General features: G+C 38.7%; 1 protein-coding gene across 1 annotated transcript; it reads left to right on the top strand.

Annotated features, from left to right (window-relative positions):
* The first annotated feature begins 3,522 nt into the window (after nt 1-3,522).
* CRTAM (cytotoxic and regulatory T cell molecule) lies at nt 3,523-27,102 on the top strand. Its single transcript, XM_058544487.1, has 10 exons — nt 3,523-3,618; nt 9,190-9,336; nt 11,584-11,736; nt 13,382-13,525; nt 14,469-14,630; nt 18,834-18,917; nt 21,084-21,167; nt 22,974-23,120; nt 24,684-24,770; nt 26,463-27,102. The coding sequence occupies exons 1-10, from the start codon at nt 3,573-3,575 to the stop codon at nt 26,591-26,593; spliced, it is 1,185 nt and encodes a 394-aa protein (XP_058400470.1). The 5' UTR covers nt 3,523-3,572; the 3' UTR covers nt 26,594-27,102.
* Nucleotides 27,103-27,626: the final 524 nt, after the last annotated feature.

Below are 27,626 nucleotides of genomic sequence, written 5' to 3'. Positions count from 1 at the left end.
CAAGCCCCAGGAACACTAATGTAAATGAGAACCAAACTCTGCTTTTAGTGAGCTCAAGAGTCTAGCAAGGGAGACAGGTGCATATTCAACTAAATATAATGCAACTCAGAATAAAAACTAGCATGGTAAAAAGAAAGAAACTATGGGCGCAAAGAAAAGTGGAAATTGACTTTTTTCTGGGCAAACGGAGGACAATAACAGCTAATGCATATAGTATTTACTATGTGCCAGGCACTAAGTACATTAACTTCTTTAACTCTCAAAACAACCATAGGAGTGGGTGCCATCATTATATCCATTTCACAGGTGAGGAAACTGAGGCTTTGGTTCCGGACTCCATGTTCTTAATCACTAGGTCCTTCTCCTCTCTGAGAAGTGCCACATTTGATTTGGGCCTTGGAAGATGAACAGAATCTCCCCAGGAAGAAAAGGCCATGTTTGGCAGAGAGGGCAGTGGGAACTAGGACACAGTAAAACTACAGCTATGAAAATGTGTGCTTGAAACATAACAAGAATTTTCTATGGGTATGTTTTGGGGAGTGGTGAAAAAGGGGGCTGAAAAGGTAGATTGGGGCGAGGGTGTGAATGGCCTTAAATGATTTGCTAAAGAGTCTGGACCATAACCTTCTGGCAAAAGGAAACCACTGAAAATTTTTGAGCAGAAGAATAACATCGAATTTGTGTTTTAGAAAGAGAATGGAAAGGAAAGAGAAAATCCACCTGTCTGCAGTTAAATGAACACCTGGCCAATGTTATGTGCATCCATTCTCAGGTATTGCACTAAACCCACATTCAATCAATAGATTTGAGATAGACTACACTGTAAATTTAGGTTTCAATCTCAGAATATTTTATTCTCTGGTCACCTGAGTCCTGTATTCATTCTGTTTTCACCTATGTTTCTGTACATTTTTCCCCAATAGGGAAAATGACAGAAAACCACAGCTGGAAAAGAGAGAAGCCAAGTGACCCTTCTCCAGGCCCCTACCTGAATCGAGTTCAGAACTGGTCCAAGTTTTTTTCCACTGGCTTAAAATGACAAGTCCCATGATGACACTTTTACTTTTGTTTCTTGTAAAAGTGATTTTTGACCTCCTCATACATTCAAGTTAGATGGTGAGCTCAAGATCTGGAAAATCAACCAATACCTAAGTCCAAACATGTTGCTGGCTCCATCAGGTGTGATGTCACATCCGATACTAATGGAAGTAAAGCTCTTTCCTCCTGTGCTTTGACAGGAAGTGTTAGAAAATCCTATAAGGAATAGCACTCTTCTAGGTGAAAATGTGAGAAATTATTAACTAGCCGTGGGCAATTCACACCTTCCGTGGGAGGCCCAAAGAGACACCTTAAATGTACTTTCCTTGGGTTTTTTTTTTTTTTTTTTTTTTTTGTGAGGAAGATCATCCCTGAGCTAACATCCATGCCAGTCCTCCTCTTTTTGCTGAGGAAGACTGGCCCTGGACTAACATCTGTTCCCATCTTCCTCCACTTTATATGGGACACCGCCACAGCATGGCCTGACAAGCAGTGCATCGGTGCGTGCCTGGGGTTCCGAACTCCGGCTGCCGGCAGTGGAGCGAGCGCACTTAACCACTACACCACAGGGCCTGCCCCCCTTCCTTGGGCTTTTTTAAGGGGTAGGAGACAGGGTACAAAAATAAAGCGACGTGGGTCAGCCCGGTGGCTTAGCGGTTAAGTGCTCACACTCCGCTACTGGCAGCCTGGGTTCGGATCTCAGGCGCGCACCAACACACCGCTTCTCTGGCCATGCTGAGGCTGCGTCCCACATACAGCAACTAGAAGGATGTGCAACTATGACATACAACTATATACTGGGGCTTTGGGGAAAAAAAGGAGGAGGATTGGCAATAGATGTTAGCTCAGAGCTGGTCTTCCTCAGTGAAAAGAGGAGGATTAGCATGGATGTTAGCTCAGGGCTGATCTTCACACACAAAAAAATAAATAAAATAAAATAAAATAAATAAATAAAAATAAAGCGTTGCCCTAAAGCAAAGACACAACATTAGCAGGAAAATCAACCATGGAATTTCCTGGAGGGACTCTTATGGGGGGCAAAAAAAAATCAGACCAAAGACTCAAGTCTTGGTTTGTGTTCTCAGTTCTGCCACTGACTCACTGTGTCACCTCAGGCAAACTCCTTAATTCTCTATTTTAAAAAATGGTACAATGCAAACTCCTCATTCGCTGCTTCCATAAGTAAGTCAATATATTTCAATATAGTCAACAGCATTTATGGAGAACCTTCTATGAACCCTAACCACACCAGCTGGTAGCAGAGTCAGGGCAAGCTCCCACATTTTTTGATTTCTATTCCAGAACATTCTCACTATCAGTGTTGCTCAAACTTGCCTTAGGATATCTGGAGAGCTTGTTAAACATGCAGGTAGCTCCTCATTCAAGTGAGATTCTGATTTAATCAATCTGGGGTTGACCCTAGCAATCTGCATTTTTTAGCTGGAGGCCCAAGACATTCGTATCTTCGTACAATTTGAGAAACATTACATTATATCCTGTTAAACTCTACAAGAAAGCTCTATTTTCTCTCCTCTTTTCATTCTCTTTCTACGTGTTAAAATAGGTAAAATATTTAAAAGACGTTTGATGGATAAAATTTTCCCTACCCAAACTTCAAAACATTTATAGAATATTAACTCATTTCAATTATAACCAGTAAATATTATTTCCTTTACAATGTTCCAAACACTGCAGACTAGCTTCTATTTTCTAAACATAAGTCTATTAGTATTTTGCTGTGTATCCCTAGAAAAAAAAAACGAAATAAAGTCTATCTATCTCAATTGTCCAATTAATGAGAATTAAATACCAAAATAGTTCGATTGCCTATTGTTACCCCCACTAGATTATATTCTCCAAAAAACAAGGAGTTTATCTTTCATATTTGATCATACCTTAGAGCAATGCAGACTAGATGGCTGGATAGGCAAAGAGACGGATGAATGGATGGATGGATGGACAGATGGGTGAATGGGTGGATGGGTGGATGGATGTGTGAATGGATGGGTAGGTAGATATACAGATCTTTTAAATGAGAAAATATACGAATGAATAAATTCTTCCCCTGATAACCATTATAAATTGTTGCCAGAGTTACAAATATAAAATATTCACAGGGGTTCAGCAAAAATTGTCTAATTATAATTGTCTAATAAACTAGAAAAGTAAAAATAAGGTGATATTACTACACAGGGACATTTTATCATTTCTCCCACCTCTCCTCCCCGTCCCCCAAAAAGCCTTGTAACTAGTTGACTTACCACTACTACCCACGGGTAATAGAATGATTTGTGCCACCAACACATCACTCACACCTCTCCACAATCGAGATGACACATGTGGTCCCCTAAATGTTCCACCAGGAAGTATTTTGGGGGCAGCCAACTAAGAGGGGGCTTCCAGAGCCGACGCAGGAGTTGAGACATGTGAGGTCACAAAGCTATTGCCTCTCCCCCTTCAAAAGAAACCACTCTGCTCCATTTATTTCAGAACCTAGAGGAAGTCGACAAAGTGTGACAGCAGCACAGCACAATATGTGGTGGAGAGTTTGCAGCTTGCTGGCTTGGTTCCCCTTACAAGGTAAGGACTAAGAGCTAATGTTTTTTGATGCTCAGTTGACCTAATGTTTCAGTCAGTCAACTGCGTTCCTGGAGGACTTACTACAGCAAACAACCAGGTAAATTTGCTAATACTTTCCAAGCCTCGCCAGAGTCACACCTCTGAGGGATGTTACTGCATTTATTTGATCTCTTGTTCAATTGCTAAAGAAAGGATCGTGGTAGCATGTGTCTCTATGGGATCGTTGTTATGGCAAAAGGTAAGAAGCTTATTACCCTCTGTCTTTTAAGGGTGTACCAGTTGAAAGAGCGTCAGTTTTGAATTTAAAAACTTTCTTGCTGTATAAGCCTTAGCCAAATAATTTAATTTCTCTGAAACTCAGTTTTGGCATCTTGAAATGAAGATGACAACAATGTTTAATCTACGAAACTCCCTGGATTATTATAAGGATCAAATTTCAAATGTGAAAGCACTTTGAAAATGGCAAAGTGCTATACAACTCTTAATTAGTTCAGAGACAATAATGAGCCCAAGGAAAACTTTGTGCTTATTTTTTGAGTCAATTATATTTGACATTTTATTATACTTTTCAAATGTGATTTTTAATGCTTAATTCTAATGTAGTATTATGAAAATTAAAGAAAGATACAGTGACCTCCTTAGCACAGGTCAAATTATTCCTACCCAAAGGTGGGGGCAGGGTGTAGGTGTCCCTGAATCTCTGATTGCAACTTGTATCAGATTCGTGCAAAAGAAACCACACATGAACATATTGCTTGCTCATTGTATGTGTGTTTGTTGTGTGTGTTTCTGTTTCCAAATATTGAATCCGTAGTTACGTTTCAGGTAATGCACCTATCCTTGTAAATCTGCATTCACCATAGAACTGCATCTGATTTACCTATATTGCAGATGATGAAAATCTACCAATTTGCACTCTCTATTCTGGTTATTTAGTGGAGGGTAGGCTGTAGGAAGCACAAAGAACAGTTGCAAAGTGAGTAGGGTCCTGTTGATACTTCTTTTGACCAGGAAAGAGTCACGTGTTTGTTGACACATTATTGAGAGTGCTTCTTTAAAGCTATGCTGGAAATAATTTGATTTTGACAAAGTCAGACTCATTTTCGTACGTGTGATTTTCTCTATTGATTTTATCTAAAAAATAATATAATCTTTTTTTGTAAGGATCTGAATTAAGGCACATTTTTGCCTACTGCCTCATAACAGTCACGTAAATAGGGCTCCGGTTTGAGACAACTCATTGTGTGTCTCTGGTTTTAACTTAGCTGTAGTTTTTCATATTCAGCATAATAAATACAGAGCAAAGTTAGCATCCTATTAAACTATTTATTACTGTATATATATATTTACTCATTTTTAGCCATTAATTCAACTAATACTTAAAATCCTACTTTGTGCTAGGGCCTGGGACTATAAAATGAATGAATGGCAAACAACTTTTCCATGAGGAGTCTGTAGTCTATCCACAGAGACATACTTGTAACCAAATAACTATAAAGTAATGTGCTAGGTGCTGTAATAGAAGTCCATTTAAAACCTTTGGGGATCTGGAGAACAGAGTGGATCCTTGTGGGGAGGTGGGAGGATAAAGAGTGGTTGGGCAGGTTTGACAAAAGTGGTTAATTTGAGTTGAGTCTTGAAGGAGATAAGAAAGGCATTCCAGGCCAACAGCACAGCATGGACAAAGGCAAAGTATCTACTTGAGCTTGGAACTTTCTGGAAACAGCAAGTGGCCACTTGCATGGAGCATCTGGAAGGGAGTATCAGCAGATGATATGGAAGGAGCAAATAGGAGTCAAGTCAGGTGGAATTTTGGCCTGATTCCTATAGGAAATGGAAGCCATAGCACATATTCTAATGAAGGAAGACACATAATCAATTTTACATTTTTAAATGTAATTCTAGAAGCAGATGAGCATGATAAATTAGAGGGAAGAGAGACTAGAAGGAAGTTATTGCAATGGTCCAGGAAAGAAACAACGGAGACCTCAACTAAGACAATGATAGTAATGATAAAAGAGGAATAAATTGATTAAAGAGATGTTTTGGAGAGACAGGAGGCTAGGATGCCTCTTAAAAAATCTGGTATGCAGTGGCTGGTGATGACATTAATTAATATAAGGAAACAGTGGAACGGAGCAGGTGTGTGAGGTGTGTTTGGAGCATAGGGGGCACTCCAATTGGACATGATGAGTTTGGGGTCCCTGCAGGACTGACTTGCTCTGTTCTGGAGTTTTTTAATTTATTGCATGTAGTAACTGGGCTATTAAGGTAAGAAAAAGAAAGATTATTTTATTCTTTCTTCAGTCTATCATGATGACCTATAGTAGAGGTGGATATGACACAATTTAACTCCCAAAATCTTGGGGAAAATGAAGGACTCTTAAGAACTGCACAGGTTTTATCTGTGGGTGCTTTTCGGCAGGTGGCTGTGACTGCTGCTTGCCCTTCTGCTCAAGGATTGGTCACATGTGCTTTGGCGTGAAGCCATTCCACTGCTAAGACAATTAGTTTATGGGGTTGGGGGTACAGCTGATGGTGAAGGTCACAGGTTCCAGTTCCATATATAAACCAATCACAATCTATAGCCCCAGAGTCAACTAGCAGCCTCATAACACAGGGCCATGCATGGATGGATGAATTTAGCCGTGGAGATAACGATCAAACCCAGAAGTCAATAATCCACTCAGTAAACATGACTTACTGGTAGTAAGTGGTGATCTCCCAGGAGAAACACTACAGTTATTCGTTGCCAAGCTCTGTACGCTCAGCATTTGTGGAGCCCTGTAGGGCTAATTTGCAGTCTGGAACTCTGAAGCCCAAATAGAAAGAACTAGGAAGTAGACACAGGCACTCAGGGTCAACCCAAGAAAGACTAAGGGTGAATAAGGATATACATGTCTTTAGAGCCTGCAGGGGAGGAAGTGGTGAGCAAAGACACCACACACTCTATCCCTCTGACAAAGAAGGTAAAAGTTTGACTCCAAACTTAGCTGAAAAAAAAATTTTAAAGACGAGTTCCTGTTTAGTCCTCAATGGCAATGAAAGGATCATGGGGAACTTTTCCTTAGAAGATGTGCCATCAAAACTTGGGTACAGCTATCCTCTTCCACCCTTTAACGTGACCTAGACACATTGAACAAGATTTTTAAGCACTGCAGCTGAAGCAGTGTGGGTCTGTGGCTTCTCACCTGGGGCCATTGTTCCTTTCTGCAATGATTTCCTGTCTCTAAATTAAATATGGGGTCTACATGATAACACTGCACGATACGCACGCCTGGAGAGCAGAAAGCAAGGCTTGGGGCAGAGTAGAGGAAACAACTAATGTTCAATGCCTCAAACATAGCCCTTTCCATCTGAAACTCAGGCATCTATGGTTGTGGTCAGTGCGGTCAGCGGCCTGAGACTGAATTCTCAACAGCAAGAGCAAACACTCATCTTAGGAGATACAATTCTTCAGCATATGTTAAAAGGCCATACTACATTTCATTATAAGTTTTAAGACACTGTAAGAATTAAATGATGCTATTTAATTCATAAGCAGAATCCCAAGAAAAAGACAATGATATATAGATCTTTAAAATGGGAGACATTTATTCATAAACAGGCTGCAGATAAATCTCACAACTCGCATTTCTCCAAATGCAAGCTTCCTGTCTAGACAATCATTAACTAAAGGTAAGAACATTGGTAAACTTCTAAGTGCCAACTTCTCGCCGAAGGATGATATCAGAGCATGTTGCTTAACACTAGTCTTTATTCTATCATTGATTCAATGTAGTAACTCCCCTCCTGTCTCTTAGTATTCTTATTAGCAACAGGAGAGCAAAGATATCTGTGCATTATAGTGCCACCATGAAAGCAGACATTAAACCACTACTTTTCAAGCTCACACTGTGATAGTTCTGTAAGGAATGAATTTTAGAAAAATATAAAATGTAGCCATTGCCCTCTAGAAATTTCAGGCTGTTGGTGGGGAGCAAGATAATGCACAAGAACTAGAGTATAGCAAAAATCATAATGGAATGATTATGGAAGCAATGGAAATTAGACAATTCTAGATTCAAATTCTTGGCTCAGAAGTTGCTTAATATGGGAAGAAATTCCATTGTCATCTCAAAGCATCTCTACTGATATTATCCTTATTACTCAATTATGAGTTGATTTTATAGATGAGAATATTTCCAAATGACCCCACCTAAGCAGAATTCTGGCCTTATGTCTCAATGCTTTTTTGAAAACACGATCATTTTTTATTGACTCCTCGTTGTTCATTACAGTATTGGCTCATGATATGGGTATTTTCCACTAGAACTCAAGCAAACTGTTTTCCCATGAAAGTCAATATGAACACAATACAATATTTCTGGGTTATTATTGCCGGAGGCTAGATTAAAATTAATGACCTAGGAATGGAACAGACTAAAAAGTTTGCACCAATTAATTCCCAGAGCTCTCCAAAGCACTTTTCCTCATGCTTGAAATTTATCACAAGGAAATAAAGTCTCCTCTTGTTTCTTTTCTTTTTTAAGGTTTAAGATGATGCAGTAAAACTCATTATATTTGCTATTCATAATTTATAACCCCATGGTATTCTTCTGTTTATGGAAGTGTTTGGTACTTTCATTGATAAGAATTGTCTTGTCCTAAGGAAAAAAGAATGTTTTTTAAATTTAAAACTTGAAGAAATAACGAACAGTAATAAATGTGTCAAATCAGCAGTAAAACCAATTTATTTTTCTATCAATTTCCTTTTTGGGAGGATAAATTCGCAGCTGCTTAGAATCAACTGTTTACCATTCTCTAGGGGTTGTGATTTGGGGAAATTAGACTCTCCCGTTTGCCTGGACAAAGCGCTGCTGTGGAATATTAAATCGGAAGAGATCTGAGAACATCCTCCCTCTGGTATAGAAGCTCTTGTGCAGGTGGGACTTAACTACTCCCAGTGAAGGGCAGCTCCCTAATTCACAAGAGCAGCACAGGTTATAACATTCTTTCTTAGAATCCTAGACACACAACTTGTACTTAAAGGTACAAGTCGCCAGTTTTATAAACTGAGGCCAGAAAGGCTGAGTTTTCTGGGGTCTCATCCCTTAGATAGTCCAACCTAGTTACATGAGATGGTCTGATCTAGTCTTTGAAGCCCACAGACCTGGGTATAGATCCCAGCTCCAGGACCTGTGTGACCTTAGGCCTCTATTCTCTCATCTGTAGAGTGAGCAAAATAATTCTTCCTTTATGGGGTTAGTTTGAAAGTTAAATTAAATATATGTAACATGGTCTGGCACAGTTGCTGGCGTACGACAGAGCAAGCGCCCAATAGATGTTGTTCCACTTCCCCCTTTTTTCCTATCAAAACCCCACCCCTTCATTCAGACCTCCTTCATGAGACATCTTTACTGCTCCCACATACAGTGCTCGCTCCTTTCCTTGCATTTTTTGGTACTGACTTATATTTTGTTTCTATAAGAAATGTGTAATAAATAATCGAATGAATGAACAAGTAGTCCCTGCCTCAGCTCAGGAGTGGCTGGTGCCAACCTGACTGTCCCCCATTCTCTTCCTCTGCAGAGGCCTTTCTGACCAACCACATGGAAACTGTCACCGTGGAGGAAGGCCAGACGCTCACTCTAAAGTGTGTCGTTTCTCAGGAGAAGACTGCCTCCCTGCAGTGGCTGGCCCCATCAGGGTTCACCATTTTCTTAAATGAGCATCCTGGTAAGTGAAGGAAAAGTAAATCACCACCAGACCTCAACCTGAGGGGTTTTCCAGAGCACCACGTTGGTGGGACAGAAAGTCTATGAGTCACCCACATGGTGGGCTTGGCTCCACCTACTATTGCACGTCAATCACACTCTGAAGCCTGTGATTTTACACACAGCTGCTTTTATTCACAGGAAGTCTGAAATGGAAACCCCACCAGAATGATTGGTAAAGGGGGCTTAAATTACAAAGCGCATTTCCATGCCCTCAACTCACCCCTACACCACATTTTGGCTCCCAGCGGCCATGAAACAACCAACAGCACAATGATAGGTAGCAGACCCATGTAGCGCCCTTTGTCCTCACGCAGCCAACACCATCGCCCCACATCTGGACCCAGCTGCTTCGTTTTCTGTCTGAGCAATCCAAAGTCATATCACAAAGCTCCCTTCCAGATGTCACCTCTTCTCCTGTTGATCTTAACATGAAATCAAGATGGCTAAACGGTAGGAATGGACAGGACATATTACCTTGGAAAGAAGGACAGTCTGTCCTCTCTACACAAACATACATTAAGGGAGTCCTAGAGGCCTGAGGTGGAAAGGGACTTTTCTTTTTTTCAGTGTTATTAAGATACAATTGACATATAACATTGTATTAGTTTAAGGTGTACAAAATAATGATTTGATATATGTCTATATTGCAAAATGATCACCACACTAAGATTGGTTAACATCCGTCACCTCACATAGTTACAAATTTTTTGTGTGTGGAAAGAGATTCTTAAAAATTTATTTAGTTCATCTCTTTGGGCAGGATTTTACTAAACCCTCCCCATTCATAATGAGACCATTTTGTATCTTCATTTAATATTCCTAACTGCCAAGTACTTGGAAAAGTCTCCAAAACAGCAAATTTCATTCTGCTTTGTAAAAGCAGAGCCTCTAAAATTTTTGATATATTTTGAAAACATTATTAAATATTGATATTTTAAATATAAAATAACTAATTTATTTCAAGTTAAATCAACTATTAACGCTAGATTCCAATGGAATAAGTAGATACTAACTGTTAAAACTTCTGAGAGAAAAACCTTTAAGTAGAGATAATTCTGTTAAATAAGGCTTTCTGTCGTTTTTGTTTTTGGTAAACCAGGGGAAGATAGACATTCTCAAATTTCTATAGCAGAATGCCTTGATCCAGCTGCATGGTTCTCAACCGAGGGTAACTTTTGCCCTCCAGAGGACATTTGGCAATGACTGGAGATAGTTTTGGAGGTGGTTATAACTGGGGAAAGGCAGGAGGGTCTGGCGTCCAGTCAGCAGAGAGGCCAGGGCTGCTGCTAAACAGCTTACAGTGCGCAGTTCAGCCCCCACAACAAAGAATTATGGACTCAAACGTCAACAGAGCTGAGGTTGAGAACTCCTGGATTCTATTTCACGTAACATCAGTGCCCCAGGACACACAACCATTGTTCCAGATGAGAAACAACCTTCCTTGATCAGCCATTCAAGGTTTAACTATTTTAGGCTCGTTCATATTATAAATCTTAACAGTAAAAAAAAAGAAAGAAAGAAAAACAAGCAAAACCACTCATTTCAGGAGCCTCTGATTTGCTGAGACCTCTGCCCTAAGATAGAAATCCCAGGTCAATATAGAATCAAGAGAACACTTGCTCTTGACTGGAACTTTCTGGAGCTTGCCTTCTTTTGTTGTTTTTTTTTTGGTGCTGGCGAAATACCTGGAAGAACTAAGTCATAATCTTTGGAAAATATCAAATAATAATGAACTTTTAAAAATTAAAAATAAAAAGCACTCAGCCGGAGCAACAAACATTAGCACGTTTATCTTCCATTCTCACATTCATCGTGACAAGACAACCCCAAATGAATAATATTTCAGAGGTAAAAAATAGTGGGGCATTTTTCTTAATGTGAAAAAAGAAAAAAAAATGTCTTTAAAATCCTCCCACAACCTGAACCCTTCACCAGCATACTGTTCTTAATTTCCTACAAGCACAAATAAAGCAAATTATTTCACAGATCCCAGTATCCAAACGTTTCATTTTCTAAACTAACTTTGAGCTATTGAGAGGCATCCACCTGGTAACACTAGAATTTGGAAGGCAGCTCAATCGAAGATGTGACATTTGTTCCTTTAAAGTGTGAAAATCAAAAGCTATTCCTGTGAATAATCAATCCACTGAGCGTCTGTATTCATCTGATACCTTTCACTATAACAGCTTTTTTCTCTCTTGTACAGCTTTTAAAAATTCCAAATACCAGCTTCTGCATCACTCCACCAATCAGCTCTCCATCATCGTGCCTAACATAACCCAGCAAGACGAAGGCGTGTACAAGTGTTTACATTACAGCAAGCCCGTGAGAACAAAGCAAGTGAAAGTGATTGTGCTAGGTAGGTGCCTGAAAGCCACTAAACCCAGGATGGGAGCGATGCACTTAGGAACATGATATATCATTTATAAACTTAACATTTCAGTTAAGAAATGTTGCCTACAGCGAGGCATTTCCTGGGGCACCTCTGCCATCTTTTGTTGAAAGGAAACAAAAAGGAGCATTTTGAGTGGCAAGCCCTAGATTAAAATGTGAATTTGTGAAATTCATCTTTTGCATCAACAAAATTTTCTCTCCAGGGAACTAAAAGAAAAGAGAATAAATATTTGATCAGCTGTGACTATGTGCCAGGCACTGTGCTAGGCTCTAGGGAACCAAAGATAGGTTAGGCACAATCTCTGCCCACAAGGAGTTTGCACACTAGTTTAGGCCAACAAAACATGTATGGAAATAAAGTGGAACCTTAAGACAGCATATCCTAAGAGAGAATGAATTCAGATGTAATTGCACTGACATACAGGCGTGGATAGGAAGTGACAGCCTCCAGATTGTCTGGGACTGGCTCAGTTCTGTAGATGGTCAAGTGTGTTCAGTGTCAGTCTTACTATCTTTGCTTTTTTGCTTTTTGGGGCAGAACAGATCAATTAAAAACATTGCTTTTTATTGATCTCTAAAGAACATAATCTTACATGTCACACAAATGAATTTCTTAGACTTCTCTTGTTGGAAAGGCGTGGTGGAAAAGTATCTGGGAAGGAATGGCTCCCTAAGGGTTTTAACCAACATGACTCAGCTCAGGGGTTGTCTTCTCCCCGCCTTTCTGGCCCCCAGCAGTACTCTGCCTCAGACTGCTTGTGTGCTCTTCTGGGCTCTCGAAACACCATCTACATATGTCTGTCACTGCACTTAACACATGATCTTTTCATGAACAGTTTAGGGCTGAGTCTATCAGCAGACGATTAGCTCCTTGCAGGGCCATATCTTCTCTGTCTTTGCACTGCCAGCAGCTGACACGTCTAGTGCACACCTGGAGCTGACGTTACAGTGTCTCGAAGGCAAGTGGACTAGTAAATAAACGTGGAAGAGTGCAGTTCTGGATCAAAGTGTGAAGTAGAATGGGAAAGAGGAAGAAGTAAGCCTGAAAAGTATTTGCAAAACAAGAGTAGGGAGAAAAAGGCCCTTTATAGGAGAAATGCATCTTTGATGTTAGGAGGGGCCAGAAGGAACTTGCCTTGAGGTGAGTCACGGGCTCATGGAAGCTTAGAGCTGAAACAGCCAACTCACAAACCAGCTCCTTCAGGCCACAGGCAAGGAAACCCATGCACCAAGAAGCTGGGGGCTTACCCAAGTTCTTACAACTAGTTGGCGGCAGAGGTGGGACTAGAATTCAGGCCTCCAGTCCTCACCTAGTGCTCTACCAGTCAAATACAGTTAGATATCAAATTTAAGAATTGCTGTTCTAACGCAGTTGGTTTGAGAATTTCTAGAGACTGATTACACACTGAGTAACAAACATTCTGACTATAGCCAAAGCAGCTTTACATGTACATAAAATCCCTTTAACTGTATTCTGGGAAAAGTCAAGTAAAAAAATATGCTCATCATTTAGACCATTCTACAATAATCCCTACAGATTATTAGGCTCTGTGCTTTGCTGAGATATGTAGACCAACTAATTAAGCACAGAAAAATCAATTTTCTTATAGCAACTCCTTTCACGCCAACTCTGGAAGCTTCAGTTATTAAAATGCAAAATGGAGAAAAACACGTTATACTTAAATGCTCCACTGTGAGAAGCAAGCTCCCTCCTCGGATAACCTGGCTTTTCAGCAATGACATAGAGCTGTATGGTAAGTGAAGAAATGGCTCTCTTTCCTCCTTTGTTTTCCTTCCTGCTGAAATTTCCAAGGGATTTTTCAATGTTCTGGCACCCTCTGGTGGCAGGAGGGGCCAGAAGACACCCTTCAATAATTTCATCAGTTCTTTTCCAAATTATCCTTATAACCAATCAAAATATCATGCCTTAATCTTGAAAGCCTAATCACAAATAACACGATTATGTGTTTTTTCTTAAAATATGGTAGAAACCTAAAATTGAATATTTATCATGGCTTCTTAAAATCCGACAAAATTTCATAAAATAAAAGGTACAATATAGCTATTACCTCTGAGCATAAACTTTTTAGCAGGCATAAAATTGAAAATATATTTAATATAATACATGTAATTGGAACAGATGTGACCTTCCTTATACAGGGTGGTCCTGTGTTATACCCCCAAAGACAGATAAGAATATTATGGTAACAGAAAATCTAAACTTGGAGACTTTTGAGTGAAGCAAGCTAACTACCTGTCATGCTTGGGAACTATTCATAGTTTGTTTACATTTTAAGAGACAATAATTCGATCTTATATAATCATAGATTCAGTCCAGTGCCAAATCTACTTCATTATGAGACCTATCCTTTAATTTGCCTTATTCATCCAACCTGAGTAAGGTCCTGGGTCTTTGTCTTTCACAGTATCAGGCTGTTCTTGCATAACCACTATAAGCTTTGATTTTTTTTTTTTTTTCAGTAGTGAAGGGTTTATAGACATCTATCCATTCTTATTTACCTGCTTCCCTTTGCGACTGGGCCAAGCATGTACAAGGCAGCTGGCTGAGGTTAGAAAGAGATTAGAAGTCAAACAGGTTTGCCAAGATGTCAAGGCCATTGGTCTCCCAGAGAACCAAACCCATCTAATAGCATTAAACTGCCACAACCTTATACACCTCTTTAAATTGCTCCATAGGTAAAACCCACCATGAATTTGAAACTGATGGGAAGAAATGTAATAGCACCAGCACACTCAGAGTTCGCACATATAGCAAAAACTCAACAGTGGACTGCATTATCCGACACAGAGGCCTGCAAGGAAGGAAACTGGTAGCAGCTTTCCGGTTTGAAAATTTGGGTAAGAAGAACTAATGATTGTCTTTATAATTTTAAATTTACCTTAATATTACACTATCAAATAAAATTAGATGGAGTGGCAAAAGTCCTTCAGAGTGAGATCATTGTCAACAAAGCTCTCCTTAATAGCAAATTCCTTTAATAATTGACATTTCTCCAGCCGGGCAACCGGGTTGCAACTGTACCAACATTCAGAAGAACACCAGTGGTGCAGAAAGTGGAATGCCATATGCAAATAGTGTCATGCTTGCTGTTTGATAATAACAGCTGGCATAACTTGACCTTAAATAGTTTTATTGCAGTCATGTTTTTGGAGAGATCATATGAAGCATACTGTGTCTTTGTACTTGACCCGAAAGGAGATAATACTAACTGAAATAAATCTAAACTTGTCAATATCACTTTACGTTAATACAAAACACTGACACAGTCACATTAAGTCATGATTCCTCTTTAGATTTATTTTGTTACAATTGTTTTGAAGATTTCACTTTAACCATGTTAATATGCTGAGCAGAACACCAAATAATAATAATAATAATAATAAATAAAACATCAAATATTAAATGTGAAGAGGAGCTGCCTCCATTGTCAGAATCTCTCTCGGATTCCTTCATCAAAAGTTAAAGAAATAACTTTAAAATATATAGAACTTTTTGAGCCAAGAAGTATCCCATAAGAAGTAGCATGAATCACATGTCTGTAATTAATAGGACTCTGACCTTCATTATTTTATAAGGTACTTAGTGTAGAGATTCCTGAAGCACAAGGATTCACTCACATTAGCGAAGGAGGAAGCTGTTGATGATGATGCCTTTCTTGAAAAAGCTCTTTATCAAATGAAATACCTGACAGTGAAAGGCGTTGGTTAATGAGAACCTCACTGTAGGAAAACCGACGTGCCGCCCTGCGGGGGCTGTGGCTGTGGCTAACAGGTCCCCCTCACTACCACATGCTTTCCACTGGTCACTTTCTCATCAATCCCAAGTCGTTCTTCAGGAAGCTGCATTTAGAAGACTCAAGGACCCAAAGACTGGGCTGTACTGTAATCTGACGCAAACATTCCTACCCCTTTATGATTCATTCCCCTCCGAAGCCTCCACCCCCATCAGTGGAACGGGAGCATGGGGCACGTGGGGGATGTGGGAAGATCACCAAAGAGAACATGAGACTTTATTTATCTAAATGCTTCCAAAAGACACTCAGAGTCTTAAATAAGAGAACCATTAATGTTGAGAAAATATATTTTTACTTTTCAGCAACTATTCAATCCAGATACAAAAAATTACTAGTGAGGGGAAAATTGCAGTTTCTCCTCCTTTATGGCCACATTTCTATATGACTCAAAATCATAGCCATAAAATGCTTCTAGTAATAATGATATGTTAAGACTTGACTTTTATTTATGATCTAACTACCAATTACCTAGCACCCACTGGCAGGTCTCCAATAAGTATTCAAAGAGGAACTCCAATATCAGCTGTGAGTGACTTCCCTTTGTTTACCACTTTTTCCCTTTGGCAACTACTACACTGACATACAGATATTACAGACATTTTGTTCATCCAATTAGTTTAAAGTTTGCTAGCTGAAGATGCTTTAAAACACATTTACAAGTAAGGATTCCGACCCCTTTCATCTCCACACACTACACGGTGGGACCTGGGGAAAATGAGGATCATACAAGCACCACATCTGAGAGGGTGCTGAAAAGGGAAGTGGCTTCCCTTGAAAAACCCACAGCGTGACGCTTGGAGAAAAACGGAACAGGCATACATTAGATTGTCTTCAAAATGATTTATTTCATCTTGTTAGTAATCCAAACAAGGAATCTTGATTTCCCATTACATATCTGGAGACAGGATAAGAACAAAAATTTGAGCAACAGTTCTCAAACTTTTTGATTTCAGGACCCCTCTATGCTCCTACAAATAATTGAGGACCCCAAAGAACTTTTACTTATGTGAATTATGTCTGTCAATATTTACCTACTAGAAATTAAAACTGAAGTTTTAAAAGTTTAAATATTTCTTTATTTTAAAAATAATCTACTACATATTAACAGAAATGGCATATTTTTTATGGAAAAATAACTATACTTTACAATGTCAAAAAATTAGTGAGAAAAATGGCATTGTTTTACATTTTGAAACTCTCCTTCATGCCTGGCTTAATAGAAAACAATTAGATTCTCATAACTTCTGCCTTCAATCTCTTGCAATATGTTGTTTTGCTTGAAATATATATAAAAAATATTCAGCCTCACACAAATATAGATGGAAAAGGGAAGAGTATTTTAATCGCCTTTTCAGATAATTGTGGATATTCCCCTTTGATGCTATACTAAAACTCAACAAAAGGTAGTTTCTTACAGGTTAGTTGCTATGTGGACTCTGAAACCATATCAATGAACTTTCCATACTCTTTTATATTAAAACCCATTGAATAATCTTGCACTTTGAATGGATCTTTTATCCTGGCATGATTTTGTCACATCATGCCTTGATAATTTGGAAAATATCAATGCACTGAGTTATATAGATCTGAAGAATGTTGGCAAATTTCAATATCAAAATGATATTTATTAATATTATCACTGATTTCATCAGAAGTCTTTTAACTATTTGGAAGCTGCCAAGCTCGTAGTGGTGGATACAGATTTTCCAAAATTCTAACTTGAAATGTGACCACTGCAACTAAGGAACCAAATTTTTAATATTATTTAATTTTTTATTAATTTAAATTTAAATAGTCAGTGTAGCTAGTGGATACTGTATTAGATAGCATAGGTCTACAATATTCTGACCAACCAGGGAGATAAATCATAATGCACCAGTAATCATAATGCACTAATCAAAACAACAGTCAGCCTAAATGAATCTATTCAGCGGCTTGTTGACTGAGAGGATAAATCAAAGTAAATACAAATTCTAGTTTATATATACATAAATATATATACACATTTATATATATAAGTATATATGTATATATAAACCTGTTTTATACATAAATACGTATGTACATAATAAATATATAATTATCTGAATTCACAGAATATACCTTTAGATCTTAATCATTATTGATAAATTTTATTCTGTGTCCCCAATATTTCTCATATTATGCTCTTCTTATAATTGGCTCTCAGTACCTCTATTTGACAAGCTTTGAAGCTATTCCCTCTTTTCATTGCCAGTAGCTCTCCTCTTTTCTTCAATGTTCTCTGGCATCTTTATGGTCACAGAGCTCATTTTAGCCGTATAGGATATATTACTATTTCTCTAATGTTTCCTTAGTGGTTCTTCTTCCTTTTCTCAGAGCTCTTGCATGCAATTCAGGCATTTTTAGTTTTCAAAAATTTTAAATATTTGAGAAAATAAATTTTCAAAACCAAGGAAAATTCATTGATTAAATAAAAAGCTGAGATGCACTCACAGATTTCATAAAGACATTACCTGCTTGTCACATTTCAGTATCAGTATTTGTAAATTAACAGGCACCGTTTTTATATGCTCCCAGGTTGCAGGCCTGTTCATTGACTGGTCAAATCTACACTAAGCTGAACCTCTAGAAACATTCCTAAACATTTTTTTTTGTATTATACAATAACATTTAGTAAGCATTGTGCTTAATAAATAGCCAGGCATTGTGCTAAACACATTATATGAATGAACTCATTAATCCTCACAAAAAAACTCCAAGAGGTAAAAGCTGTTAGTATCTCCATCTTACAGGTTAGAAAAAACTGAGCATTCAAGAGACTGGGCATCTTGTCCAAACCCCCTCAGCAGCAGGCAAGTAACAGCATTGGAATTCAAGGCAGTGTGAGCCTGACTCCAAAGTCACCTAACTAATAAATAAGTAGGTAGATATGTGAATGGGTAGACAGACAGACAGACGGATGGATTGACGGGTAGATGGATATAGACAGAGACAGTGAATACCCTTTGCCTACTACTGCCAAATGCACCGTCCACAGAGGTCCAGCAGGCTGTACCTCTAAGCTGGGCAGCTTAGCAGATGGGCAATCAGCGGGATGCAGATTTTAAAACCAGAGCAGAAGCTGCTGAACACGTAGTTCTGAGGTTTCTGCAAAACCTGCATAAGCAGGTAGCAGCCAAATACCTTCTCCAACGTATTGTATTGAGCACAATGTGGGTAAAATTGCTCTCCGTAGTAGCAGAATTTTGTTTTTCACCTTTCCTAGTTGCTGATCAAGAGACAGCTTCAAATGCCCTGAAGAACAGCTCTCTAACCTCTCAAGACCCTCAGCAGCCCACTAGTACCACTGGTAAGTGCTGAAATCATCCAAACTTTTATTAAAAATCATGCCTCCTTGGGAAGGTTACTTTTCCAATTCTAAGTTTTAAGAATATTTTTTATTTATTTTTTTATAATTTTATTTATTTATTTTTCCCCCAAAGCCCCAGTGGATAGTTGTATGTCATAGTTGCACATCCTTCTAGTTGCTGTATGTGGGACGCGGCCTCAGCATAGCTGGAGGAGGGGTGCGTCAGTGCGCGCCCAGGATCCGAACCCGGGCCTCCAGCAGCAGAGCGCGAGCACCCAACCGCCAAGCCACAGGGCTGGCCCTATTTTAATTTTTAATAAGACCACACAGGACCCCCTGCAGCTGGCTCCAGCTCTGTGGTGTCCTGGAGAAGCGCCACATCAGGAGTATTCACTTAGTGGGATGGGCTTCAGGGTAACTAACGCCCGTGAGTTCACACACACACACACACGCACACACACACACGGATCATAACATTTGAATTTTCTCTGTGGTAAAGGGCAAGGTTGAATCCATTTATGGGGAGACTTGTTTCTTTGTTTTTTTGTCTAGAACAGACTAAACATGAAATAAAGACTTAGTATCAACAATGAGCAAAGAAGAAGGATCTGGAGATTTGTTGTTCTTTTCACTGAAGAATAAAATCACCTTTGAAGGCTCATCAGTTACTTGGTTGTCAAGAACTTAGATAGTTTTTGATGACAGGATTGAACTATAAGTGCAGAAGAATTTAGAAGCCTGGATTATAATTCCAGTTTTTAGGACACACTAGATGGTTAACTCTGGGCAATGATCATATATTGAATTTGTCTTTGTCTTACTTAGCATAGAGTCTGGTAATAGCAGGTACTCGGAAAATGCAGTACAAATGAATGAATGGATGAATGCATGCAGTTTTATGGGGCTCTGAGCAAGATAGTTAGCCTCATCCAGAAAGCCATAACTTCCTACACATCTTCTTTCTGTTTCAAATAGTGTCTCTATAATAATTCCATTTGGTGAGATAAGTGCCTTCATATCATTATCATGTTCATAGTTTTCAGTATCATATAACATTTAAAAAATTTTTATCTTGAATAATATTTAAAAGTAAATGTTTGGGGTTTTTAAACACTGATAAATACAATATATACCATACAATTTTTTGAAGGGCAATGGAAATTGAAAATATTATGAAGTGGAACAGCCACACCACTTGCTTTAATAATCCAATATTTTTAAACGTGTTTAGAATCTAGTTGTCTTTAAATTGGCTTACACCACTACTAAACAACTCAATTTTCTGCTGTGCTTTTTCATAAATAAGATTTTAAAAAATGTGATTTCTAAAATTTCTTTCAGCTTTCAATTTCTACGATTTTATTACTGTTAATAATACCCATTTTTAGTAGAATGGGTGGTTTCATTCCCCTCACGGTCCACATAGTGGCGCTGCGCAATGGGCTAAAAAGCAAGAGACTGTAGAGGAAAAAAAAAAAAAAAACCGCCAAAACACGGAAAATAGGGAAGATAAACAACAAAATCAGAAAAAGATCTCTTATTTTTATAATTTCTCTTCTGTAGCAAAAACATCATAGCACATCCCACTTCTAAGAGGGAGGCAAGCATAGGTTTGAATGACAGCCAAGCCTATTTTTCAACATAAAAATCATCGCTTTGTGCATTTCAGGCTGCAGGTTTTCTCTCCATAAAGGCTGAGATGCCATTCTTCAGGGTTCGGTTGTTATCCTGAAGCATCCTCAAGACCTTCTCACTAATAGTCTGAATCAAGAAGGAAGTATAAAATAATGGTTTAAATTTTGACTTCTGAGATTCAGCATTGGCTCCGACACATTTGCTGCAGGACTTGAGACGATTTACTTCTCTAAACCGGTTTGCTCAGACCTGTTGTGAGAAGTTATAGATACCAAATGCTCAGCTTAAGGCCTTGCACAAAGTGTTCGATAAACGTCTACCTTAACAAAATAAGGAAAAGTGAGCCCGGCCATGTGCAACTATTTGGAAGACGTCAATAGTTCAAAAATGACCACATGGCTGTTTTTCAATAAGGATACTTCATTTGGTTTCCAAAGCTGTTTTGCTGCTTTGGGATGACTATGTGTATATATATACGCTATACGTATATAGTCGTATATATATATCGTATCTTACTTTCTTTCACCTTAGTTGCAGTAATGGAAGATTCTAGTACATCAGAGATTGACAAGGAAGGGGAAGAACAAACCACTCAAGACCCTGACTTGATCACTGGTAAGTGTCCCCCACAGCATTTAGAATAAACACTTGATATTTTAATCAATAAATCCAATGGTCTTTTTCAGTCCTCCTTTTTTTGACCTTTCTGCCCTATATGACGATTGGTTAATCACTCCCTGTTCCTTGACTTATTCGACTCCCTGGCTTCCTCGACATACGCTGTCTTGTCCTGTTACTTTTGCTAACCACTCCTTCTCTGTGTCCATTAACTAACTTCCCTTTTTCCTCTGACTTTTTACATGTGGATTTACTTCTGATTTTACTTCTCCATCCTTGGTTCTTTCTTTAATTCTTAAAGAGTTTACCCATTCCCAAGATGGTTTCTGTTGCCACCAGGCAGATTTCCTTACCTGTATTTCCAGAACATTCTCCTGAGCATTAGTCCCTGTTTCATCCCATTTCCTAGATATGTCTAGCTGTATTTTCTGCCATCTCCTCAAACTGAACATCGCTGAAAACTGAACAGCATCTTTTTCCACAAAATCAACTTGTCTAAAGCATCACACAGGCCCAAAATCTTGGCGTCATCCTTCACTCCTGTGTGTGTGCATATACGTGTGTGTGCATGCATGTGTGTGTGTGCACACACACATATAAAATCAGTCAGTTTCCAAGGATTTTTGAGTCTTCTCTTTCAGGTATTTTGTCCACTGGCACTGCCCCCTCCCTAATCTAGACCCTCATCATCTCCTGCATGAAGTATGGTAACTTCAGTTTCTCCTCTTGTGATCCATTTTTAGCTTTCTATTATCAAAACATCCCTTTGCACCCTTCATACTTGTGTTCAGAAAACCTCTATGGCTCCCCACAGTCTACAACACAGAACATGAGCCTTCAACCCTCCACAAGGTGCACACGACCACCTACCTCCGCAGTTCTGTCTCTATCAAGTCCTGACAAGAACACACATTTTTCTCTGAAAATGTCATCCCATTTTGATTGCCCTGCCCTCATTTATCTGAACTGCCCCCAATGAAAGGAAAGTCCTTGTCACTCCTCTCCTTACCCCTCCTTCAAGGCCAACATCTTCACTGAAACTTTCCTGCCAACTAAGGGACCACTCCAGCCTCTGAATCCCTGAACATATTATTATATTAACACATATGGATCTAGAATCTGGCATAGATATCTTACTTCTGTTTGTTTTTATTAATTTATTTGTTTACATATAGAAAGAACTACTCCCTAAAGCATAGGGATTTTCTCTTTTGCAGCTCCAAGACACATTGTTGGCACTCCTTAATGCTTGCTGGTTGAGATGAAGGGACCAGGACATCTAGAAAACCTAGAGCCCATAGAACCAGAATTCTAGGCTTAGAAAGACCTTTAAGAGCTCATCTAGTTTATTGCCAAATGCCTTCATGTAGGACCACATTTAACCTAGCCAAGATTAATGAATTTTCATTTTATCTGCATGTATTTCAAACTCCTTAACAACTTCTCTTCCTATTTAACTACACTTTGCTAGAATATCATTCCTTACAGCTAATTTGAATCCCCTGAATATAATTTAAGTCAATATTCTTGTATGTTTTCTCTAGAAATGAAAAACCAGTTTGATATCTATGTAACTTAAAAACATTTTTCAAATCATCCCACAAACTTGCTTTGTTTGTTTGTATGCCTGTATAGTTGTTTTCAGAGGATCAATAATATGAATCTCTTTATCTTCATGGTAAAGCTCTCCTTTGTCTCTCCATCTGAGCTATTGGCCTACACTACATTTTGGAAGTATTGTGTATAATCCTCAGTGACCCAAAACTCCTCAAACTGTCTAAAATCCTTTCATTTTCCTTATAGAAGCAAATCATCAGTATGTGGGAACGACAAGCAAGAAAAGTGGCATCCTGCTGCTCTCTCTCGTGTCCTTCCTCATTTTCATCCTCTTCATCATAGTCCAGCTCTTCATAATGAAGCTTCGGAAAGCACACGTCATATGGAAAAAAGGTGAGTGGGCAGAGAACCTGATAGAGGCTACAAGATGCTGAAATAATTGGCTAGCAAAAGGGAAAATTCTTCAATTAAAGCTTTTCTGTGAGATGCGGCACAATCTATTTGATAAGTGTTGTCACTCAAATAAGCAATTGTTTGTTTTGCAGTAAATATGGGATGTGACTCACCAGGGACTATAGTCAAAGAGTGCATCACCAAGAGAAACTAGGGTAGCTCCAAGAATTGGCATTAAATTATAGAAGCTTCTATTCACAAAAGGATACAAAATGGAGAGCTCATCCTTTCACTCAATAAGCATTCACTGAGCATCTGTTGTGTGCCAGGCACTGTTCCAGGCACTGGGGACACATCTGTCAATAAGACAGATCAGGTCTCTACTCGCAAGGAGTTCATATTCTAGAAGTGGTCAATCAAAGGTTGACATAATAGACTGTTTCAGTCCCATTCTTACTTTGAAAGAATGCACTCAGCCTCCCTCAACAATAATATGTTACTAATTTTTTCCTAAGAATTCTGATTAAAAAGTTATCATTGGAAACAAAAAATATTATGTAGCTATTATAGAAGATATCTATTACGATACATAAACTCAACATATATCAGAGCTGAAAAGGACCTTAGAAATCATCCAAAATAACCATCTACTCAATTCATCCCCTAAATGTGTGCCAGAATTAAATCCCCTCTTTGATTCTCAGTGATTATTTAGCCCTGTGCTGTCCAATACAGTAGCCACAATATGGCTATTGAGCACTCGAAATGTGGCTAGTCACTCTTGAGATGTGCTGTAAGGATAAAATATACACCCAATTTTGAAGACTCAGTATACACATACACACACATGCACACAAGAATATATCTAATAATAATATATTGGATTTACTAGTTAAACAAAATATATTATTAAATTAATTTCACCTGCTTCTTTTTACTTTTTGAGCGTGGCTACTAGAAAATTTAAGATTACATGTGTGACTCACATTATAGTGCTATTGCACATCACTGATTTAGCCACATATGGCTCAAACACCTCCAGTGACACAGAACTCATTAACTCTCAAGGCAAAATACCACATCTTTGAATGGCTCTGGCCCTCTTAAAAGTACCACTTCTCCTAGTTTGATATCAATCTCTGTAGACATTCAGATGGACTAACATTCTCATGATAAATAGACCTAGAGACAAGGTCTGATTTTCATCTGTATCTGCACAATAAGCAAATGCAATAGTAGTGTTTCAAAATCTCCTATTAATGCCCCATCCTCATTGTTCTTTAAGGGCTATTGGAATTGTTCCTTCCGAAAAGACAATACTTGATTCTAATCTGCTGTCATTTGACTTCTGCAACAGTTTTATACTGCCTAGCACAGTGCCCGCTGGAATCATAGAGAAGAATAAGAAATGATTTGTTGACTGAAGGAGGATAGGAGGTATGGGAGGGGGAGTGATAAGTCTACTATTTTGCAATAACAGAGGTACCATCTTATTCAAACATACATTTCTACATATAGATGATGTCTCTGGCACCAGAAATTAATAATTTTCTTTTCTCACAGAAAATGAAATTTCAGAATACAATCTAGAAAGTCACAAATCGAGGTCAAGTAATGAAGAAACATCGTCCCAAGAGAGACATAGCCAAAGTAAGTCAACTATGTGACCTGAGGTTTGAAAAATGAGCTTCATTAATTTGTTGCCTTTCAAGGGGAGGGTAAAAATCAAAGTTTGATCTTTAGCACTAAAAGTCAATCGCCTAAATCATCTTGTAGAACTTTAGGAAGTGCATCTTAAAAAACAAAAAGTAGCAGTTAAATTCATGTAGCTGAAGGTAAATATGCCCCTTTGAGATGCCATCTCTGAGTCCTCATTGTCACACACAGGCTGTCACACACATTGTCACTCCTGGACTATATGTCCCTCCTGTGCTCCAGAGTATTCTATACACACCTTTACCAATGAAGCATTTCCACACCATATTGTCAGTTTCGGTGTGCTGATTTAGCTACCACAATACTCCTTCAGGTGGTAGGTAAATGGATTTGCTCTCTGTTCCCCAAATCCTAGCACAGAGCTTGGCACAAATGGAGTGTCTGATACATTTCTACTGAATAAATGAATACAAGGTTAACTAAGTCAAGCAGAAATGTTTCAGATCTTTTGGCTGTCTTCATTGCAATTCCTCAAGCAAGATACTTAAAGAAAGTGTGTGCATTCTTGACAAAGATCCAGTAGACAGAAGCCAGGACTATAGTAAAGCAAGAATCTAATACCTTCCAACCATTTGTATTCTTCATGCAAATTAACTTATTCTACCTGCCAGGAGTTGCAAGAAATGCAGTGAGCTCTGCCGCTAGTTTCTGTTGGTTTTATTGAGGTTTTTGTAGGAAGCGTGTCTTTTACAACACCTCTGCCTTTTTTTGTTTTGACCTCGTAGCGTGTGAAATGGAAAGAAAGAATAGCTGTACTAGCAGGGAGAGAGGGGCACAAGTGAGCGGATGGATGGTGTGAGAACTGGGGGTGGGAGGGGAAAAAATGTGTGTATTGCAACATGTGTTTCTATAACATCAATCTCCTCATACTCGCCTGGCAAGTAGGAGAATGATGTTAATATAATGTGAAAGTTGGGTCACTTCCTCTGCCCATTTTCCTAGGCAAGGGAACCAAAACAGTGGGAGTAGAATGATAACCTCTAGCAGGAAAAGCCCTCAGCTCAGCCACTGAACAACCAGAAGCCCTCGCAGTTCAACTTTAAGAAAGTTTACAATAAGCACTTGCACTCCGGGCTCCCTCCCCAGAAGGGTGCATCCCCAGGGGCTTGCCACAGCTGCAGGAGGTTGCTGGTTCTCCCCGCTCAGACTCCACTTCCATCCTCCATCCCTCAGCGCCCTCAAACCCAGCATTTCAACTCGATTGTTTTTGCTCGCTTAAAAGAGATCTTCTGGACCTGTCTCTAGCCTCTGTATACAGAGTTATATAGGCTTTGAGGGGTTCGCCGCAACCATCTTTCTCCCATAAGCCAATACTTTTAGCATGAAATTTTGCTGAAGGCAATGTGTTTTTTCTTTTTCAGCAATACGTACGTTATTTCACAGCAGAAATGTCTACATATTTTATTTCAGGTTTATTAGTATACTGTTTATGTAACAAGATTTTTTAGAAATTAGACTAAAACAATGCATTCAGATCATTTATATGCGCATGTGAATTTCAGATTTGATTTTTTAAAACATTAACATATGGACCTAAAAATACCATGTGCAATCAAAATGTTTCAAATAAATGAGTGCAATGTTGTTCAAAATAAATATTCATCTTCACCACGTTTTTTCTTTCAGCTTCCCGCTCTAAGAGCTGCATAAATTACATCACACAGTTGTACTCAGAAGCAAAAACAAAGGAGAAGGAGAAGGCAGAACATTCAGAATTCAAAGGAGACCCCACGTGTGTACCAGAGAGCATTGTGTAGGGTGCTCCCTGCAATGGAAAATATTGCAGGGCAGCCGCATCATCACCTCAGTGGAGCAGCCTGTGGGAAGGAGCATAATGACTAACGAAAAACGTACTTTGAGTGCAATGCAAGATGGTGTCCTCCCATCTGCCCCGGATTCAGAGCAGCAAAATGAGGACCAAACCATGGACATAAAGCTTCATAGTTAAAAAAAACAAATAACCTATTATGCCTGACACTACTTCAGAGCAAGAGGATTCTATTAAGGCTTGGGGATCTGTCTATGCGACCAGCTAATATCTTACTGTGAAGGAAACAGGAGTTTTTAGATGCTGGGCTCTAATGGAACTACTTAAAAAAAAAATTTTTTTTTTTTAATCTTTCCTTCTGGTCTCCAAATAAAGAACTTTGGGATGAAAAGGACCTAAAAAAGGTCTCTAATCCTAAGAGCTTACTTTCAAGACAGACTTTAAGAAGATGTAACCAGCACATACACTCTCAGGGAGAAGTGGTGCACAGCAATGAATGCCCAACACGCGTGCCCTGAGACGCTGGTGTTAGTTCAAGATAGACCCAGAGATTTGATTTTCTTGATAAATCACAAAAGCTGACCTGGTGACAGAGTTTTTACCAGGACACTTCATTACAAAAACATGTACCAAAAAAATGAGTTTAATTTACTGATTATTGACTGAACGGATGCTTTTAAAAAAATTATTTAATAAAGAGCAGATATATGCTTGTTTTTCTAGTGGTTGTATTACAAGTTCTACTTCCTACTTTCACTTTCCCATATGAAAGCGACATGTGACAGGTCTTTTTTCTCCCATCAGTTTATTTAAGGTATAGCAAACTCTCACATATATTTATGACATTTCTCATTGTTTAGATCTGAATAAACTAATTCCAAAATAATACCCCTTACCCCCACCCTACCACACACACTCATATTATGAGTTTGTAATTTGTTACAGGGGCCAGATCCAGCTGAGCTGATTTTTTTCTCTTGATAAATTTTTTTCAAGAATCGTCAAAATTACTGAAAGGTATA

The sequence above is a fragment of the Diceros bicornis genome, chromosome 7 (assembly GCF_020826845.1).
Source record: "Diceros bicornis minor isolate mBicDic1 chromosome 7, mDicBic1.mat.cur, whole genome shotgun sequence".
NCBI lineage: Eukaryota > Metazoa > Chordata > Mammalia > Perissodactyla > Rhinocerotidae > Diceros > Diceros bicornis.
Note: the sequence above shows the minus strand (reverse complement) of the source record. Positions and strands in the feature narration are given on the sequence as shown.